The sequence below is a fragment of the Pseudonaja textilis genome, chromosome 3 (genome assembly GCF_049901715.1).
Source record: "Pseudonaja textilis isolate UNSWEBS1 chromosome 3, rPseTex1.2, whole genome shotgun sequence".
NCBI lineage: Eukaryota > Metazoa > Chordata > Lepidosauria > Squamata > Elapidae > Pseudonaja > Pseudonaja textilis.
Window position 1 is genome coordinate 44,192,472 of NC_141992.1, and position 20,585 is coordinate 44,213,056.

General features: G+C 37.6%; 1 protein-coding gene across 4 annotated transcripts in view; it reads right to left on the reverse strand.

The window, feature by feature from the left end:
- Nucleotides 1-20,585, reverse strand: part of CDK18 (cyclin dependent kinase 18) — a 102,152-nt gene that overhangs the window by 4,914 nt on the left and 76,653 nt on the right. For 3 of the 4 annotated variants that reach the window (XM_026715633.2, XM_087929408.1, XM_087929409.1), the window contains 5 exons: nucleotides 20,107-20,204; nucleotides 19,160-19,265; nucleotides 18,515-18,557; nucleotides 14,916-15,006; nucleotides 13,820-13,897 (listed from right to left, as the gene is read on the reverse strand). In XM_026715633.2, the coding sequence (XP_026571418.2) occupies nucleotides 13,820-13,897; nucleotides 14,916-15,006; nucleotides 18,515-18,557; nucleotides 19,160-19,265; nucleotides 20,107-20,204 (416 nt within the window). Of the gene's footprint in view, nucleotides 1-10,731; nucleotides 12,644-13,819; nucleotides 13,898-14,915; nucleotides 15,007-18,514; nucleotides 18,558-19,159; nucleotides 19,266-20,106; nucleotides 20,205-20,585 lie in introns of those variants that run through there. The other variant, XM_026715631.2, reaches the window with a different exon arrangement.

Genomic DNA, 20,585 nt, shown 5'->3' on the forward strand with positions numbered 1-20,585 from the left:
GAGAAAGAAAAAAAATGTCGGGAACTTCAAAAAGCAGAAAATGTTGTTTCATTCTTTTGTTTTTTTACATTTGGTAAGTTTTCATTGACCAAAACAATATATTAATAATAATTTAATTCAGAGAGAGAGAGAAAGAGAGGGAGAAAGAGAGGCAGAGATCACTGTCACTTTATTGATGAAGTGTTTTCCATAACTATGCAAAAGTTTGAACAACATTGGAGTTACATAAAGATCCCAAGATCCCACTAGCGACTGATATTGTATCTTTCTACCTTTCAAAACAAAATCTCTGTTCTGAACAGCCCTTTATTTTTCAAATTTCATTTTCAGTAGTACTTTTGCAAGGTAAGCCTGAATAAAGTAATGAACACAACAATCCATGCTGTAGGTAAATAATCTCTCAAACTACCGTACCATTTATAAAACATTGTGGAGGCACACATTCAGGCAAGCATGAATGCTACTTTTATCCTTGTCACCTTCAGTTTATTTAAAAACTTTCTGTTAGAAAATCTGAACTACTTTACCTGGCAAAGTTTGATAAAATAATCACATTTAAACTTGTCTTTTATTTGTACAATAATATCAAGTTTCCATATATTATCAGTATTTTCAAGATAAACCATTCCAAAACTTTTTACAGGAATGTTTACAGTGCTGAGTTGAATCAACTACGACATTTAGAAATGAGCAATGAATAATATGGATTTTTTTTACTGCAAGATGACATTAAGCAGGAGACAAGATTTGGTTTAGGAGTACATTGCACACATTACCTAAAATATAGGATATACGGCTGATACAGATGCAGCCAGTCAGGTTTGATTTGCGCTTTTCCATTAGCAGAACCATTAGTTTTTTATCCTGTTATCACCCAAAAGGATCACAGTAGGATACACAGATTTTGCCTTGGCTAGTAGAATCACACTCTAACCTCATTGTGCTTGAAAAGGACATAGTTTTAGGCTAGGGAGTTGAAATGACTCAATGGAAGCCAGTTATTTTGCCTTGGGCAATCAGACTGTTTTAGGACAGGACCTTGAAAATTTCACATGGCTTTGAATCTGGTGTCAGCTGATAAGGAGTTAACCTGCTGAAATCATGTGCTGCGCCTCAGCCTGCTTGCACGCTCTCCCCTTGTGTTAGATTTCAGTAAATAAGTGAGCAAGTTTTTTTTTTTAAAAAAAGAACAACCAACAAGCCTCAAGGTCACAGTTTAATTTAGTCATGTGGGTTTTAAAGTGAGGGCTAGAATCTGACCAAGGAAAGGAAGAATGTAAGATATTTCAGAAAAACATGGGGAAGGCAACTTTTTCCTTGCTAAAGTCTCCCCAAGTCTCACGATTTGGGAATACATGAATTCAACAGTCACAGAATTAGATAATTTTAAATTTTGGATTTAGTGACATAAAAAAAGAGCTCTGGCTATTGCTTAATTACTGGTAGATGTAATAAGGTGGCCTTGCTACACTTGGGGGCTTTTCTGGTCACACTGAATGGGTGCTAAACATCTCTCCCAAAATCCTGCCCTGATAGCATCACTGAATATTAGAGCCAGTAATCAAAAGTGGAAAAAGCAAAAGCCATTGCTTGAAGATACTAGGGTTGCCTTGCAAACTCAATTTCATAGTTGGGGTACTGCCTGTGATATTGGTACTACTAGATGGTGAACACTTTCATGAAAGAGCAACTTTTTAAAAAGAGCAGATTGAATTTTGCTTCCCTTGGACCACTAAATAGGCAAGCGTGGCAGCCCTTTGATTTCTCTGAAGCCTTTGGAAAAAGAGCAGAAAAATGGGCTAAATTTAAGAAGTGTGATTGGATTTGGAAATGAAAGGGAGAAAAATTATTTTCCATGGAAAAAGGGTTTATGGTGATACTGGAAAAGAAATGTTGCAATTGTAAATATTAAATGTAGAAGTTAGACATTCCAAAATCAGATAAATGGGCAGGTATCTGCAAAGCTTGCTAGTTTGTGGACGAAGATAGAGGTGGAATTGGAATTACAATGGTATCTCAGTACTCATCATGAATTGGTTCTGGGAGGTGCAATGCGTACCAAAAACGATGAGCACCAAACAATTTTTTCCATAAGTCACAAGGCAGCCAACACCAACAAGTTCTAGCTTGTGTATTGAGTACCAAAGAAACAATGAGTACTGAACAAAATTTTATATCATAATGCATTGAGTACCAAATCCGATGAGTTTCAAAGCAGTTGGGTGACTTATTTGGTTGGCAATCAACTACCTAGTTAGTTAGGACTTACTTCCACAAGACAAGCCCAGAATGATTCTCTAGATCTACTTTCTGTACTATTTCTTCTTTAGTATTAAAATATGACTAAAATGCATGTAAGAAAGGTGTGTTTTCTATTTTTATGTATGAAAAAGAAAATGTTGTCTTGGAAACAGACTTATCTGAAGTTTATTTCAAACAGAAAATGTGCTAGTGCAGATTTCCTCAAATTGGGGACTTCCATATGTTAGGCTTCAATTCTTATCCTTGCGTTGACTAGAAATACCGGGTGTTCTAGACTAATACATCTAGAAGGCATAATCTGGGGGAATAATCATACAATGACCAAGAAATGGGATTGTACAAGTCATATCCCAAGTACATTACAAAAGCATTATCATTCTGATACTAATTTATATCTCAAACATATGTCTATCTAATTCAAATTTACTCAAATTTAAATGGTAGTTATTGCTGATCAGGTAGTACAGAAATATAGATAATTTATATGTTGTTTTCTGCAACACAGGAATAGACAATGTAAAACATAGTTCCATGTATAGCCATATATTGGATTTTGGTCTGCAGAATATTACAAATGTGTGGAATGATCCTGATGGGCCAATTCCCAAGTAAACAGGTGCATAGTAGGGATGGGAAATTGGTGGCACTCTTAGATGTTGCTAAGCAAATTCTTCTTACTGCTCTTGCGGTCAAGGATGATATAAATCATGTTTCAGCAAATTCTAACCAATTTCTCACCCCATTATCCAATTATGTGAGAATGAAAAAATGTTGTTTGGAGTAATCATAACAGGAACTGTCTATTTGGAAGATTTATTTCTTTGTAAGGAAGAATTCAATAGGAAAATTACTAATGGAAACAATATTGTCTGGATCTACACCATGAACAAGGTAAGGCAATTGTGCAACAAAATTACAAAATAATCCTAATTAATGTTTCAACGTATTGAGTGACTGGCTAGTTGGATTAATTTGCAAACTATATTTATTAAGAATAATCGGAGAAGCCAAGGCAGAAGGACTCCAATCATAGGCAAAAATGAAAATGTGGATCTTAAGAATAGGAGATTCAATAAAGTATAACTTTTCAATATGCATTACCACTCTGCTAGAAAATGTCAGCCTCTTTTTTTTCTGAAATCTTTCTGGTTTGCAAGTTTTTTCCTAAGACCCACAGGAAAGGGCAGCGTGCATGAGGTCCAGCAGAAAGACATCAGCAGAAATTCCATCTGCCAAATCATAGGAGTAAGCAGGTTCAGAGGAATAATAATTCAAGCTGCATACATCAGAACACCAAATATTTGCTGATAATATCACTTGGCTGAATAGAAAATATATATACTGAAATTTGTTAGAACAAAAGGATAATCTAAACAGGCATTAATTAGTGACTAAGAAAGGTCTGATATAGGGGTCTCCAAACTTAGCCCCGTTAAGACCAGTGGACTTCAATTCCCAGAATTCTGGAAGCTAAAGTCCACTGGTCTTAATGGGCCCAGGTTTGGGGTCCCCAATCTAATAAATTACCAGGTTATTCTGATAATTTCTTCAGGAAAAGGCTACTTAATGGAAGAACAAGGGACAGGAACAAATTTCAGCTTCGGAGAAATTTTGGGTAATGCCTCTCTCTTAAGACCCATAGGAAAAATCTTTTCAGGAGGACTGAAGCACTTTCAGCCCATTCAGAAGAAAAATGACCACATTCTCTGCTAGTTGGTACACAATTATAGATCCAGCTTTGCTTTCCAGGAATTGCTTCAGTAGATCCTGCAGAACTGTCAAATCGCTTTTTAACTGTTTTTCATCAATCCCCCAGCCCCTGGTTTCACCATTTAAAACAGAATTCCTGAAGCAACAAATACAGAAACATATTTCTTTATATTTAAAACAGACTCTATACTGCAAGAAAAACTGAGCTCCTAGTTTTAATTCAGTCTATTTATTGATTGTGTTCTTCCATTTGTTTTTGTCAATAACATCCTAAAATAAAAAGACAAAAAATGGTACAAGACCTAAGCAATGTTTGCTCTATTCTGTGTAAACAAGGTATGTCACTTTGCAGAAATGCATCACAAACATTTCTGTTTTTAAGTTAGGCTGCTGGCTTTTTGGATGGAGGACCTATATGTTTTAAAACTAAATGACAAGGTGAACCTTTCCCCACATGTCATCCAAATAAGGAATATATTTGGTTCATATGGGTTTTGTGAGATGGTAACTATAGCTTTATATTCCTCAACTGATTATAAGATCTTGCTGAAGACTTTTGCAGTGGGATTATGTAAATTCTACATATATCTTCAATGAGCAAAGTAAGGAATTTAAACAGCATAAATCACTGGGTTTTGGGTTCATCTGAAAGTCCTAGTGGTGAAGGAGAATGATGGAAAGTACAGTGAAATTGCTGGTGTGCATGGATAAAGAATTCCATGGGTCAAGGTTAAATTTGATTTTATAGTTTCAACTAAGCAAACACCGGTGCTTTGTTCCAAATGACCAAGTCCCAACAATCCTGTTCCCAAAAGCAGTTAACTGGAAAGTTTAGCATACTGTGAGTACACCAAAAAGGAGTTAATTAACACAATCAGGTAACTTCATGGAGATTACATTTAATCAAAAACAGGTCCAGATTTATACAGAGTAAACTAATTCCACCCTGTCAGGAAAACACCAACATTCTCTCAGTTACTCTATTTTGACAACCTAATATTCCAAAAACAAAGGAGAACAAAACAAAAAGATTTGGTGAGGAAGAATAGTTGACCAAGAAAGCCTCTCCATTGCAGAACTCATTGCTTCAACTGGCAGCCCAGAACGCACTTCACAAGTGGATTGACTCTCAGAGCCTGGCCACCACTACTGTTGTCCTTTTGATCATTGGTAAGAAGTCAGTGATGGATGGAATCATGATCAGAGAATATCTCTCTATTCTGAATGAATTTAAACTGCCAGCACTAGATGAACTGTCTCTTGGTCACCAATGTAACTAGGAAATGCTCTGGCTATATTCTAATATTCTAACTTTGAGAAACCTGGAATACTGGTGAAATGCCACCTGACTGGAGAGTAAATGTTGTCTTTACCCTAACTTCAAGAAGGAGAAGAGAAAGAAATTATAGACTTGTTGATATATGGGTCAAATCTGGAGCAGATCATACACATTAATCTCTAAACTTCTTTAAAATGCTATGATTATGACCATGGAATTGACAAGAATGAATCTTTATCAACTTAATTTTACCTCATTTTAAAAAACTGCCTACCACCTTTAATGAATTGCGGGAAAGCTGTTGAAATACCTTTACAAAACACGGGATGTGAATAACAACAGGTAGTGTGGCCAGATTGAAAATTGTACTTAGGGAATATTCAGATTTGATAGAACTAGCAAATGGATTAGGCTGCCAGAAGAATCAGCCTTGGTACCTGTATTCAATATTTTCATCAATGGCTTAGATAAATCAGACAGGATTCTAATATCTTAGAAGACACGAGTACAAGATGCAATGGCCTAAAATATCTTTTCTATAATTCTTCATGTTAGATGTTTTGGCTCAGGGGATCATGGGATACTGGGCACTTTCTGAAAGAACTGGACTCCTCTTGGCTCATACATTGTAAGTAACAGGAAAAAGGAGTGCAAAACTATGCATACTCTGCAATCATGCAGGATCATTGCTAACAAAACTATCCTTGATGTATGCATACAGGTAGCCTAATTTAATGCCTTATTCACATTACAGCTCAGATGTATATTCCTATAATTACATGCACCCAGAAAGGAGATGATTGGAAAGCCTGCATTTCCTCCCCTAAAGGTGTATTTTTCTGGACATGTTATTAGATTCTGATCATGCAATTTTCTTCACCATAGTGACTATTAGCAAAGGCTAAATCTGTTCCCAAGTAATTTTGAGGTAATTGACTGCAATTTTTTGTTAAACTCTCAGGTGAAAAGAGATATAAAATTAAATTCAATAAGATTCACAACTGTGTTAAATCTGAGAAAGTATTGACTGAATGCTATAAGAATGGAAGAAAAGGGAAATATATGAGTTTAAATAACTATAGTACAATGCCATTGTGTACTGAAGGAAGTCCTGTTGTCTTTAAGATTGTTGTTAAGTGTGTTAATAGAGGAAGCAAATTTTAAAATGTATACTAAGAAAACATTTGGCACTTTAATCTATTTTAAGTAATTTGAATGCCAAGGAAGGGGAAACATATACCAATAGAATCTGACACAAAGATAGAGACATTTGATCAAAACAGGATGGAATGGGAAGTAAATACTCCATTGGATACCACCTCATATAATTGTTTTAATCTTACAAAATTAATCTTGTAAGAATTTTTGTAATTTTAATAACTGAGTCAATCTCCCTTCTCTCTTATCCTTCCCCACCCAGTTTTCTATGCTGTGATTACCGTACAAGCTTGAAGCAAGCCCTGTCTTGTTTTACTGTGCTGCTGGCAGCTTTTCTGGCTAACAAGCAGGACAAAAAAGCTATGAATAAATAATGATTGTAAACAGGCAATGATTATCTCCATGTTTCATCCTAGGAATAGTAACACACCAAAACACTATGGTATTTAGGCATAGTGATTTCCACATGTCAATCTAGATGCAAAATATTAGCATGTAATTAAATGCTTTACTGAATCCATTTCTTATGCAAATATTTTTGTCTAAAAAAAACCAGGTAAATGTCTTACCTTTGTAAATAGCACTGCAAGTAGGCTAACTGTTGTCAGCAAAATCCAGTACTAAAATTACTGCTTTCCCCTTTAATACTTATCATTTTTTTTGTACGGAAGTCTTTAAAAAGTGAATGTGACATTGGGTAAACAGTTATGGTTGTGGTTTTAATTGGTCAAAGTATTTATTCCAGGCTATGTCAAATAACTGTTAATATAATCTAATTGGCTCAGGAAAAAAAAACATTCAGTTCCACTTCATTTATATAATGCGAAGGAAAAAGCTGGTAAAGATGTGTTTCATGATTCATTTAACAATTAATTGTATAATTCCATGCAAGAGAAATTTCTGAAGAATGGGAAAGGCAAAAAAAGACATATTTCTCTCCTTGCTGGTTTCTGAAATTTCATATAAAATGGACAGCTTTCTAACTTCATGGTCCTCATCCCAATAACCAGATTCATTCAAGACAAGATTAGGCTTAACCACACAGCTGTTTATGGTGTTCCTATTTTCTCTCAAAGCTGACAGGAAATATGCACCTGAATCTTGCTGCCCCTACAGAATACCTTCACCACATGTTCAAAATGGATTTATGCTGCCTCTCCAGTTTTAAGGCACCTCATTCTAAAATCCATGAATGGTGGTTCCTTTGGCTGAAATTCCAGCTTCAGTTGGGGTTATTCAGAAGGTGAAAAGTCTTCTCCAGCTGACATGCCCAATGGCTGTGATGGTGAACCTATGCCACACGTGCCAGAAGTGGAACACGGAGCCATCTCTCTGGGCATGCCAGCCATTCCCCGTTGCTCTTCTGGGTTCCAGCGCGTGCATGTGTGTCAGCCAGATGGTCTTTGCGCACACAGGAGTGCCAGAAACCAGAAGAGCAGCTCCCTAGAGTGCATGTGCGCACCAGCCAGCTGGTCTTCATGCATTAGCAACCAGAAGACCAAGTGGCCGCTGTGCATATGTCCACCAGGAACCTAAGCTTCTGGTTTCCGGAGCTCTCCTGTGCATGTGTTGGGAAGCTGTTCTTCCAGTTTCTGGCACATGAGCACACGTGCGCTTCCACTCAGTGCCGAAAAAGTTAGCCACCACTGCCTTATGGCTATGCTTTAGTTACGCCTCTCTTCCTCCCTCCCTCCCTCCCCATTCTTCTGCTGATTGACTGTACTTTGCTATTTTTATTCCTTGAAAGTGGGGGCCATCTGGTCAGCCTAATAACCTCTATATAGTAACAAAGAATCATAGTTTGGTTTCCAGATCTGGTAGCTGAGATTCAAACAGTGGGTAAGAGTGGCACCTGAGGAAGGACTTAGTCATATGAAATGGTGTGACCGATGTAACTTATCCTAAGAATAGATGTAGGGAGAGGGAGCAAAGCACTGGGACTTCCTTGGAACAGCAGCAATTGGGAAAAGAATTGCAAATCATACAGGCTAAAGAAGCATGAGACAAGACTATTTTCGCATTCATTTTAAGTGAAAATGAGGGATGGGCTAGTCAATTTCAGGGTCTTTCACTCTTAAGGTTAACCAGCTGACCAAACCATTAAAAAAAAGGCTGGCAGTGAAAGCCAGAGGTCTGGGTTTCCTTCATGCCCAAATAGGACTGAAGAAACAGGTAGAATCTACCTTGATAATGTTGGCATAGTTCAGATAATTCAGGCTGCTCCTCCAATGACTATCAAGTGCCCTGCATTGTTTGGACGCATCATCTATGTTAGCAAAAATAGCTTTGTAAAATAAAGCCATCAGTTGTGGAAAACCACTGAGATAACACGAGAGGGAATGATTACTGGGTGGATTTGCCCTTAAGTCCCAAGCAAGCCCTTCTGCTTGACAGTTTTCTTTTGGCCTTTACTAACATAACTGGCATGCCAGCTCAACCACCTTGTCATTCTGTATATCCTCGATGGGGGATCTTGTCTGTTGATATGATGTTTCAAGTATTTTTTTTCTTTTAATTTTAATTATATGCAAGATGTTTCCTGAAAGTTCAAAACCATATAACTGAATGATAATTAGAATATCTAATTTATTTTGGAATAGCCAAATGGAGAAAAAATAGGCCATTAAAGCCTAGTGTTGGAAGGAATTAAAACAGTACTGACTGGTTGACCAACAGCAACGAATAAAACAGAATCCAGTTGATCAAGAAATAATTATTCATAATTTCAGCTTCTTCTGTGATGGAATGGGAAGAAATTTCTTTCAGGAATTAGGGCTCCCTGAGGACTTAGTGTTGCGAAATAGCCCTGCAGGGAAGGAAGCAAGAGCTAGAGCCATGATGCTTAAAAATAAACAGTGGATTGAGGAGAATCAAAAGAAAAACCTGATGAACAGGTTTGTGATAAATTGACAGAGGATATAAACAAGATATTCTCCATAAAATGTATTTTCTTGTGTTGAGAAACTGAATATAAAAGGAATGCTACATATGTAAGTTAAGAGATGAAGAGAAAGGATAAAGTGAGAAATAACCCGGGAAACAGAAACCTGATTTAAAAAATTGGCATTTTGGAAACAGTATCCAAGCGGGGAATTATGGGGGAGAAAGTGGTAAAACACAACACAACATTTAAGAGAAATGACTGTATGTTATTGGCAGGAAGGAAGTAGACAAGAGAGCTTTGAAGGTTTAAGCCTGTGGTTGCGAGGGATCTGCTGGCATTATAGGTTCTCAGTGGATTAGATCTATAGAAATTGCAAAGAAAGGGAAGTGGGTCAGTTATAGTTTCTTTTGTCACCAGGGTATTATGGCTGAGTGAGGAAGCAAGCACACTAACGATAAGAGAAGAAAGGCTGAAATTCACATAATAGTTTAAGTAGCTAGGCAGTTCTTTACTACAAGTATTTAGTCCATTGCTAATTCGTTGCTGATGAGATCAATCTATATTTCTGTACACCTTTTCTTTTCTTAAGAAAATCATACAAAATCTATATATATATTGTCTTTGTTTTACAAAAGGGAGCCATTGATAACCAAAACATTTTCAAAGCGAAAGATCAATGACTTTTCCTTCATTCCCATCAGAGTTGGATCTCTTAGAGAGATTGGTGACTCTAATTTGGTGCGTCTTCTGGAATCTGCTACCTAAGTGGATTCCTCCTTACTTTTTACTCCAAAATGAAGAAACAACAATCAAAAACAGAACAACAAATTTTGAACGATTACTGCACAAATGGCAAATGGCCACTCAATTAAATCTTTTCATTGAACAGCTGTTAAAACTGAAGCACTGAAGAATAGTTTTCTAGAGCAGAGATAGGCAATTATATGATGGGCAATTTTGAGAGCATGTAGCAACAAAATATGCATCATGTCAGTATGGAAATCACAAACAGTAGATTTATCAAAAGGTAATTTTAATTTGACACCACTTTCTGACCCCTCCATCATTCCTTGTTTCCACTTTGGATTCTTCTGAGCCGATAGGCACAAGTTCAAATAAAGCATTGTGCTGCAGGCATTGAGAGCTGCTATTTTCTAAATATGCTTGTGGGGCCCTGAGGCTAATATTCATTTTGCCTGTATGCCCATTTCTAACTGAACTCAGTTTTAATTAAAATATTATAAAAGGCAAAGATAAGGAACTTGCGGGGGGGGGTATCGGGGGAGAAGTCTTGCTCACAATGGTTATTATTAGGAACCAGGTTAACCACCTCTTTTCATTAGGCTATGCAGAAGAAGTACTATAATCTTGAGTTGCATCACACAGATACCTGAATCACACAGATACCTGAACTGATTACACAATCTGCCACTTTGGATGCTTTGAAGCAAGGCTTTTATTGTGCAATTGCCCTGGCTCATTCATGACATTTTAAGAGGAGGAATATATCTAGAATATGTTGTATTCCACCTGGAAACAGTTGGTGTTTGTTCACGATTTCTTTCACCTTTTTTCTATTAGGAAAAAAAAAAAGAAGAAAGGTTTTGGTAATGCTAGCTACTCTCAGTATCGAAACACTCTGATTTCCTCATAAAAATGTCTTTAGTTACATTTTTATTGCACAATCACTTTGCATCTTCACTTATAATTTAGGGTTTTTGCATGTATTTGATCCAAAAGTTAATGTCCTGGTTTCACATCCTTTCCCACCATTTCTTACAACTTTTGTTTTAACATATAACATTCATTAAGAAAGTGGAACAGTTGCATAACATCTTTTGAGTGGTAGGAGGAATTGGTTTCAAGCTTTTTCATTCCAGTACTACCATCCCTCTGGTAAGTTGACTGATCTCAGGAATAAAAATAGATCAGCAGCCCTTGCTTTCCATAGATTTAAGGGGATTTATCTGAAGTGCCGCACATACTTACTAGGGAATAGGTTTGCTAGCATAATAATATTGAGAAATACATAAATGCACATAGGAGTGTAGAATTTTTTTGTTTGTGCCAGGATCACCAAGGATGTGGCAAGTTTACTGAGGATGCTTTGTAACTTTAAAGCATATTTCTGTAGTGATAGGGACAAACAATAAAGAATAGTTGTATCTTCATACATGATTCAGCACAGGAATGATTCAGTACAGGAATCAGCACAGTACTGACATGATTCAGTACAGGAATACAGAAGTATAAAGGGCCAAAAAAAATCAAGTTTTTTTTCAGTTTTACAGTCAACCAAGTTAAAGATTCAAGTACTGTCTACTTTTTTATGACTTGATTTCAGCCTTTGTATATCTATGTGTTTCTGATAAATATGGTAAGTTAAAAAGAGATTCTTAAAAAAATAGGAGGTATATATTTAATAAAATAGGGCCTATATCAGCTTCTTCGAAACTGGTACTCCTTACCTGTGCTGAAATACAATTTTCATATGTACCTAGCTTCTGGAAATTGTGGGAATTATAATTCAATGTATCTAGAGAGCAGGACTGATTTAAATCATGGTCTGCAAGTTGAAATCTTGTTTGAGAAAACTTAAACTTAGTATATGCTTTGATATGCCTAAGTACTAAGGGCCTAAGAAAATCTATCAAAGCACCTTCCTTTCTTACTCCATCCTTTCTCCTGAATTTTTTTACCTTTTAGAATTGAGAACATTTCTTAAAAAAATAGAGCAAAGACAACTCAAAGAAAGCAGGCTTTTAAATTGTTATTGTAGTTGCCCTTGTTAAACCTTCATATTTCTTTTTTCAGTTTAAAGACAGAGGGAGAGGGATTTGCATGAGAACCAGTGCTTTCCACTGTTACTTCATACTCATCATATCCGAAAGACATCATAGAAATCTAATGGAATGCAAAACATTGGTTATGATAAGACATTGAAGAAGCAACGCTGATGTTGATTCCACGACTGGATTGCTTCCATCTAAAACAGCAGCCTCATTGTTTCAGAGGCCACTCACCATCTGATGCAGATTCTTGCCCAGGTGGTATATTCCAACAGCTGTACGAAGAATGGGAGCTGGCTGAGGCTTTACAATGTCTCTCTTTTCCTTTCTCATTCGAGAAAGAGGTGGGATTTTGAGAAATAGCTGATTGCAAGGCAGCTCATGTAGGGTAGATGAAATAGCTGATTGCAAGGCAGCTCATGTACAGTACCCTTATTTTTCTCAGATGGACTATCTGGGATCCAGCGGTCTGCTTTCTTCTCAGTGCTTCCATCTTCTCAGTGATTGGAAGAATGAACAAAGAGGCTTAAAATATGCTTTGCCTCCTATTCTTTCCTCGAGCTGTAGAAGTAGGGAAGGAGAAAAATGAGATGATCTAAGGACCATGGACGAAAATCTGTGGCTTGGAAGATGAGATAAAAAAGGTTTCATCACAATTCCTTCCTCTACTTTATATATGTAGGAGGAATGGAAATTAGTATTTATATATATGGTATAATGGTACGTATATATAAAAATATATATTTGTTTTCTGAGGTTTTCGCGGGTATTTGTATGTGGATCTTTGGTTATTCGGGTTTTCTCCCATGTAAAATTGGAAGTATCTAGGCGACATTTCAAATGAAGTCTCATTCATCATCTTCAGGCTTGTGTCTTTGGCTTTGTGCTTCTCGGAGTAATGTGAGCTTGCAGCTGCTTCTTCCTTTTAACTGCTCCCTTTTTGGGAGTGTGACTTGATTGGGTGTATATGCCTGTGAAAGTCTGACTCACAGATGAACACAATACAAAAGCCTGATGATGGCAGATGAGTTTTTCAGCCGAAATGTTGCTACAACTTTAAAAGCACAACTATAATGACATGGGAAAATACCTGAACAAAGCTGAATACCATACATGTAAGTACCCGCGAAAACTTTATATATATATATATATATATAATTACTATAGTATATATATAAAGGACTTATGATGGATATGATTAAAAAAATACTACTCGTTTGTTTTGTGTCCCCGAAAAGTATGTGGGAAAAATGTTTAGTTCCTGTCTCTGGCCCCCTCAAAATAGGCAAGGCCTCTGGCAAAATATTGCCAAATCTTACCTTCCAGTTTGATTTACCTTGTCATGGCAGCTGTATCTGCTGAAAATTAAACTACAGCAACATTTGGAGGGTTAGAAATCTCTCCCTTCTACATATACCACCTTCTGGGATTCCTTATATTCATTTACCTGGGTTTTATGTGCTATCATGTATTATGACGATCTCTCCTGTGAAGGATCAATCATGATATACAACTAGCAAGGCATATACTTGGGAAACACACACTCTATTATTTTTTAGAACAGTACAGGCCATCATCTCTATGTTATGAGATCTGATCCTTAGAACATATTTCGATAGCTGATTGCTATGAGCCAGTGCTTTCCACTGTTCCAATCTATATCAGAAAAATGTAGAAAACAAAAGATTTCTGCAGGGCCTTCAGTCAAACTGCTTTCCAGAAGAAGTTGGTACCTACCAACATGCTGGAAACTTGAGCCTCGGCAGCCAGGGTCCTTTTGAAGTTGAATTTCCTTCAAAGAGAAGATGGAGGCAGCTAGAGGAGAGAAGGAAATAGAAACAGAAGTCATGGATTGGATCTCTCAGAGGTCACTTGCCATTCTGATTCATTCTGTGTATGTGACCCAATTGATTACAGTGGATGGATGCCTACAAGTAAGTACACCTATAGAAGATCAATTGGATTAGTGGTGTTGGTATTCACTGGATGTTATTTATGTTACCAAAGTTCTGGTAGTAGCTTTTCTTCCCACATCATCTTCTTTTTTCAAAAATGGCATTTCTTGGATTTTATTCCTTCCACTTCTGCCTTTTTAAATATTTTACATATTTATTTTGCGTACTTGGGCTCTGGCTTTGTGAGACTAAAATGCAGATGTATTCAAAGTGACAGCCAAAAGCATAACACCTACAAACAATAAAATGCAGCCATCAACTGTGCTGCACAACAAACCATATCTTAGTTCTTGTTAGGGAACTACAGGTCATCCTTGATTTACGGCCACAATTGAACTCAACATTTGTGTTGTTAAGTGAGACATTTGTTAAGTGAGTTTTGGCCTATTTTACAACCTTTCTTGCCACAGTTGTTAAGTGAATCACTGCAGTTGATAAGTTCATAACCTGGTTGTTAAGTGAATCTGGCTTCTGCATTGACTTTGCATGTGAGAAAGACTTTGTGAGAAGGTCACAAAAGAGGATTACATGGTCCTGGGACACAGCAACGGCCACAAATATGAACCAGTTGCAAAACATCTCAGTTTTGATCACATGATCATGGGGATGCTACAAAGGTCGTAACTGTGAAAAATGGTCATAAGTTGCTTTTTTCAATGCTGTTGTAACTTTGGACAGTCACTAAATGAACTGTTGTAAGTCAAGGACGACCTGTATGATACTTCTAAAACTTTACTGTGACTAATTGCTTGAAGTAAAAGGTGTTTTGAAAGAATCAGAGAAAGGGCTTAAATCTGATACAAAACAATTGCCTTCATTCATACTTTGGAACTATTATGAAGTCATCTTGTGTCACAATGTTCCCATTGTATGCTTACTCTCAGGAAGGAGGTGGACTCGTTCATCTAGGATCATAAAGTAGGGATGTCGTAGAGCTGATTCAGCAGAGATACGCTGTTTGGCTTCATACTTGAGAGAAAAAGAGACTTGAGTCCATATTTTTACAGTGATTTTATACATTGTTCCCAGATGCTGATTCATTGTGTGGCTGCAGAGTTTTTAAATAATTGACTGATCTGAGGATATTACTCTGCAGAAGAATCATAAATGATTGGTTGAACAGCATGATGGGAGATGGAAACTATTACTAGAAAACATAAAATGAAGAGTTATTTTGCTAACAATACTATTTTCCTAATGTCCTTTGGAGTTCAGTAGAGGTGTTGTACAAGTTCTACCATTTTTTTAAGTCTGTCAAACCTATGACCCCCCCAAATTCTTCTGCAAAATTGCATCCTGTCTGGTTTCTTCAGTCTGCAGTCACACAAAACAACTGTACCTTAGAAAATGTATGTTTTTATTTTAGTTTTGGCTCAGTACAGGGAAGTCAAGCAATTACTGCAGAGTCAAACAACATTGCCTACAAAAGCCAGAACAGAACAAAAGAATCTTGGCAGCAGAAACAGAACAAAGCAACACAATAATCAACAAATCTGAGACTTGGTAACATCATAGATCAGACTTAGAATGGAGGAACATTTATGACTGTTCACTGGAAAGATTAGACATGTTATGTTCCTTTGTGGGAATCTTTACTGGTTTACTATTAAAGTAAACCAGCTATTTTTGTTTTTCAGAAGCTTCCAATCGTATCATTTCAGTTTCTTGTTTCCTGGCCAATTACAGTGGCATTATTGGTTCTGATTGGAGCTCCAAACTGTATTCCTCAATTCCACTGGGATTATTAAGCTGATTTCATCTCCAATATCTGTAAAAGAGGGCTAGTTGACTAAGATCCAGAAGTGCTGTGGAGTGCAAACTTGAAACTTGATGGTTAAAGTAGCACCATTCTGGATAAACCTCATTCTACCCCCTCTTTGCAACAGCATTTAGAAATAGCAATTATTTTGATCTGAACTTGCCAGTCATGTCATTTTTGCCTATGCTATATCTGCCTGAAAGCTGGGGTAAAACTACTATATCCACATGGCAAGGCTGACAAATGAATTATGTTCACAATGGCCTCAGCCCCAATATCAGTGGCCTGTTCTGAGTTGCATACTGTGGTACTTGTGTATTTGAAAGTCACAATTGTGAATGATTGATTCAGAGTAGTTTTTGGCCTTTGGTTTACCACTAAATATACCACTGTCAAGCTGAAACAGATGTATGTTCCACATGAGAATCGAAATAACTTTTGAGCACTAGGGAATGCTATCCTAGCTTGGTTTCAAATGACCATTGTAGTCGTAGTAGTACGGCTACTCATGGCATGTAGAGTTGCCTTTGGAGATGATCCAGAAGCTACAGCTGGTATGAAATGCAAAGGTTTTTGATGGGACAACCCTGTCAGGCCAGAATAATGCCTCTTTTGAAGTTTCCACATTAGCTGTGAGCTGGCTTTCAGGTGCTATTCAATGTACTGATCAACACCTTGAAGACCCTCATGATGCAGCATTGGGATAAATCAGGCAATGCCTTATCACATGGATGTCCAACACTGCACCACATTGCCATCATGTGACCTTTTGGGACCTTTTTCCCCCTTCGTAGAGCTGGGGTGGGCATGGCCTAGCCATGACGCATCCAGCCCAACACCCCTGCGAATCAAATCTTCTCATCTATCTTCCCACAGAGAGTGTGTTTCAGGTTTCTCCCTTGTAAATTTTATAGGGCATGAACCAGGTGCCAGGCCTTCTCAGTGGTGGACTTCCTTCTTGGAATACCATCCCTCCCATCCATCCATCCCATCCATCCCTCCCACATATAAAGAGGACTCTAACTTTGCTGGAATTCTATGAATAGATCAAATCAATTTTACTTCAAGGCAAGTTTGGCCCTTAGATTAACCTGTTTGCTTCTAAGGGCATCTGTGATGTAACATATTCTTTGCTACTATTTTTATTTCATATATTTTTTCCTTTTTCCTTTTTTTTGTATCCCACACAAGCTATATTAAATTGGGATGGCCTATAAATATTGTCATAAATATTTATAAGTGGGAACTAGCCGTTTTCCGCTTTTAGGTGCACTTTTAGGTGCAACCTGAAACCTGCATAAGATCCAGAAACCAATCAAATTCAACTGGGAACAGCTTTCTACGATTCATTTTAAGACTGCCTAAATTCAGAGTTTGGGGTTTAGCACTCTCTGGCTCTTTCTCAACCTCTTCTCCCTTTCTACCACATGCATTCCCATACTCCCACATACACTCTGATTAATATTTAGCCTGAGAGAATTTAGCAACTGATGTTTATAAAGTATTTTCCTTAATTGCTCAACATGGCTTCCTTTGCATAAATAATGAAAAATAAAGATCTCAATATGGAATCATTACCATTCCCAGTGCATTTTAAGTGGCTGTTTTTGTCTTCTTCAATGTGAAGCAAGAACATTTAGAAACAGTGATTTGGAGAAGATTTGTTCAAATGTCAGGAAGAAGGAAAGGCTGAGAATGCAGCATGATGGTGCAGCTTTGTGAAATTACTCAGGAAAATCAAGAGAAATGCTTAGAATTCACCAGAAAAAGCAAGCAAATAAACTTCTTAGAAGATTGCTAACCTTACTTAGGATTTGAAATATCACTGTAATATCATATTTACTTTGAAATAAGACTATAAGAATAGCTGATTTCATAGTGTAAAAAGACAGTTCTCTTCATCCCATAACAAAGGAGTGGAGGGAGCCAGCCTGCTGCTGGGTCCAGGCAAGGAAAGGGACAAAGGGCTTCCCCCAACCCAACCAAGGGTCAATTCAGTGACCAATCAGGATTACAGATGTGACCACATGACATGGACTACATTTCCAATGATGCCTTAACTACATTTCCCATGATGCATTCCCTTAACGGGACAGCTCCCAATTCCTAACTAACTATCCCACTTCCCAATTAACTACATACTGTCTGAACAGCACAAAAATAATATTGAGAAAAAGGTTGTTTGGTGGCCACAAAAGGTCAAAATGAGGAGAGGCCAGCACTACCCATACTATTTTCAGCATCCATTTATAGAACTTCAGCACTAACAATCTTAGCTTCTTTCACTTATAGCAGGGGTGTCAAACTGGATTTCATTAGGGCCACATAAGGGTTGTGTTTGACTTGGGGGTGGGTGGATGTGGTCAGGTAGACATGGCCAGCTTGACGTCACTCATGTTGGGGGGGAGCTGTGGTGGCCCGAGCTCAGTTTTCACTGGCAGAGATACCGTGGGCCAGTCCTTTGCTGTTTCCAGGGCGGTCCCATAGGCCATATCTAAGCACTCCACAGGCCTTGAGTTTGACACTCCTGACTTCTAGAATAAAAACTGTCAACTAGGAAAATCAAGGGGCGTAGTAGGAATAATGGTCTGGGAAGATTTCTTGGACAGTCGCTCCATGAATCCCCAGGGTGCAAACCAATGATACTGAATCCCTTCAGCATGTGGGAACTAGGCTGTGACATTTTTGATATCTGGATAAGCAGGTAAGATCACCTACCAGGAGGAGACTTGTCAAAAGGTCAATGCCTTCTGTGTCTAGCCTGCAAGAGAAGAAAGCATTGTTGTATTTGGGAAACTCTTCAAGCAGCAGGACCAATACCTGAACACATGACTCTAGCTCTGGTTAAAAGGGCCAGCTTCAAAGAAAAGTGGCTCAGATCAACTTCCCCAAAGTTTGAAATCTGGTGATGGTGGAAATAATAATCCAATATGCCTGGAGGATAGCAGACTGCAGAAGCTAATTAAACAAAAACATCACTTGGCAATTTGAGTTCCTTCTTAAGTAGAGACAACACAGTGCAGTAAAAAAGCCTAGCTTTTACCTTTGCAGTTTGAACTTCTCAAAGCATTACTGCCATCTAGTGGCAGCCCCTGAAAAGAAAGCCTCTCATTTCCTCAATCTCGGCGCAGAGAATAAGAACGATGCATGTTGCATTGGGACAGAGAAAAATCATCTGTGTTCACTGAAGGCAGTGCAGACAATCAAACAACTTTTCCAGGAGTTCTTTATACCACCATTTATTCTCTGTATCTATTTCTTTAGTTATTTCTAAGAGGACTGCTGAAATTTTGTTCCTTGCAATACTTGCAACCAACAGCTATGATCCATAATAAATTGGTCTCTTCTTGATTTTGCCTCTACCTGGGTACATGATTTATCAAAGGTTGGGCTCGATATTGTGTGAACTGGTAAGTTTTGAACTCCTCATTGGATGTGATTCCTGGCCAAGATTCTTCTGTAGGAGTTCCTGCAAGTTAATAAAAAATGGATTGGATTAACACTTTTTCTAGATCCACCTGCAGCATGGCATGAGGTGGCATATATCTATCTATCATGGGATTTAGATTTCTGAACATTTCAAATAATAAAACCAAAATTAAGAAATTCTTCTGCAGGATAGGGCAACGTAGAAATTTAAGGATAGCAGTAGACCGGTGTTATTTGACCTTGGCACTTGAAGATGTGCTGGGAAATTCTAAGAGTTGAAGTCCACATACCTTCAGGTAACCAAGGTTGAAAAATACTGCACTAGATTGTCAAAACTAACCATGTTCTACATTAGCACAGGTTGATAATAAGTAAGTGGTTAACATTTAATAGTAATGATTATAATTATGGATTTACCATGTCTACCATCCTAAGATCCTTTCAGTAAGAAATACCACACAATGAGCCTGACAAATTGTACTCCCCTAAATTTACCCATCATTTTGCTATGGCACCTGCTTTCTTTGTGAAGAAGAAAAGAACTCCTTCCTGGTAATTCCTGCAGTCCATGTTTTCTTATTCAAATACCTGCAGTTTTTAATCTCTGTTTTATTTCTCTGGCAACAATTGCTTATGTAATAATATTATATAATAATATTCATGACTTTTGAAAACACAAAGCATGAATATGAAGTTAATTACACAAGTGTACCTCTTTGGTACGATAAAATCTGAAGGCATCATTTGGGTTGTCTTGCTATTATAACACTGTTTCCTGAGCAGAGTTCCATGTACTTTCCCTGCTAATTTACATATTGTCATTTAAGAAATCTATTGCATTATTTTCTGTCCAACACAGAAACACAATGAAGAAGACTCACCCAACATTCTGAATATTAAATTAAGTTCTTCTTTCACAGTGGATCCTGGGAACATTGGACGTCCTGTGACCATTTCATAGTGTATGCAACCCACGCCCCTAAAAGGAGAAGGTCTTGTGAAGTTGAATGGAACAATGTGCTTTCTCCTAGGTTGCCTTGTCTCATTAATACCTCTCATTAATTCAGTCTCTGAAGAAGATGCTGAATCCTGAAGGACTCCAGAAGATCAGGCAAAAAGGATTATTTTTTCATACTAAATTGCTAACCAGTCAAGAGAGGTTTCAAGGCGCATGAAGGAATGAGCCACAAAAATCTAATTTTTTCCATCTTCTGTAACATCCCTCCCCTGAGAGTTTGATTCTGCTAAGTGAGTACTTGTAAACTGCAGTGCCATCTTATTTAGAAGTTGGTCTTTAACATTATAAAGCCTATGTCATCAGCATGCTGTGGAATTTGGAAAAAGTATGTATCGGGGGCAA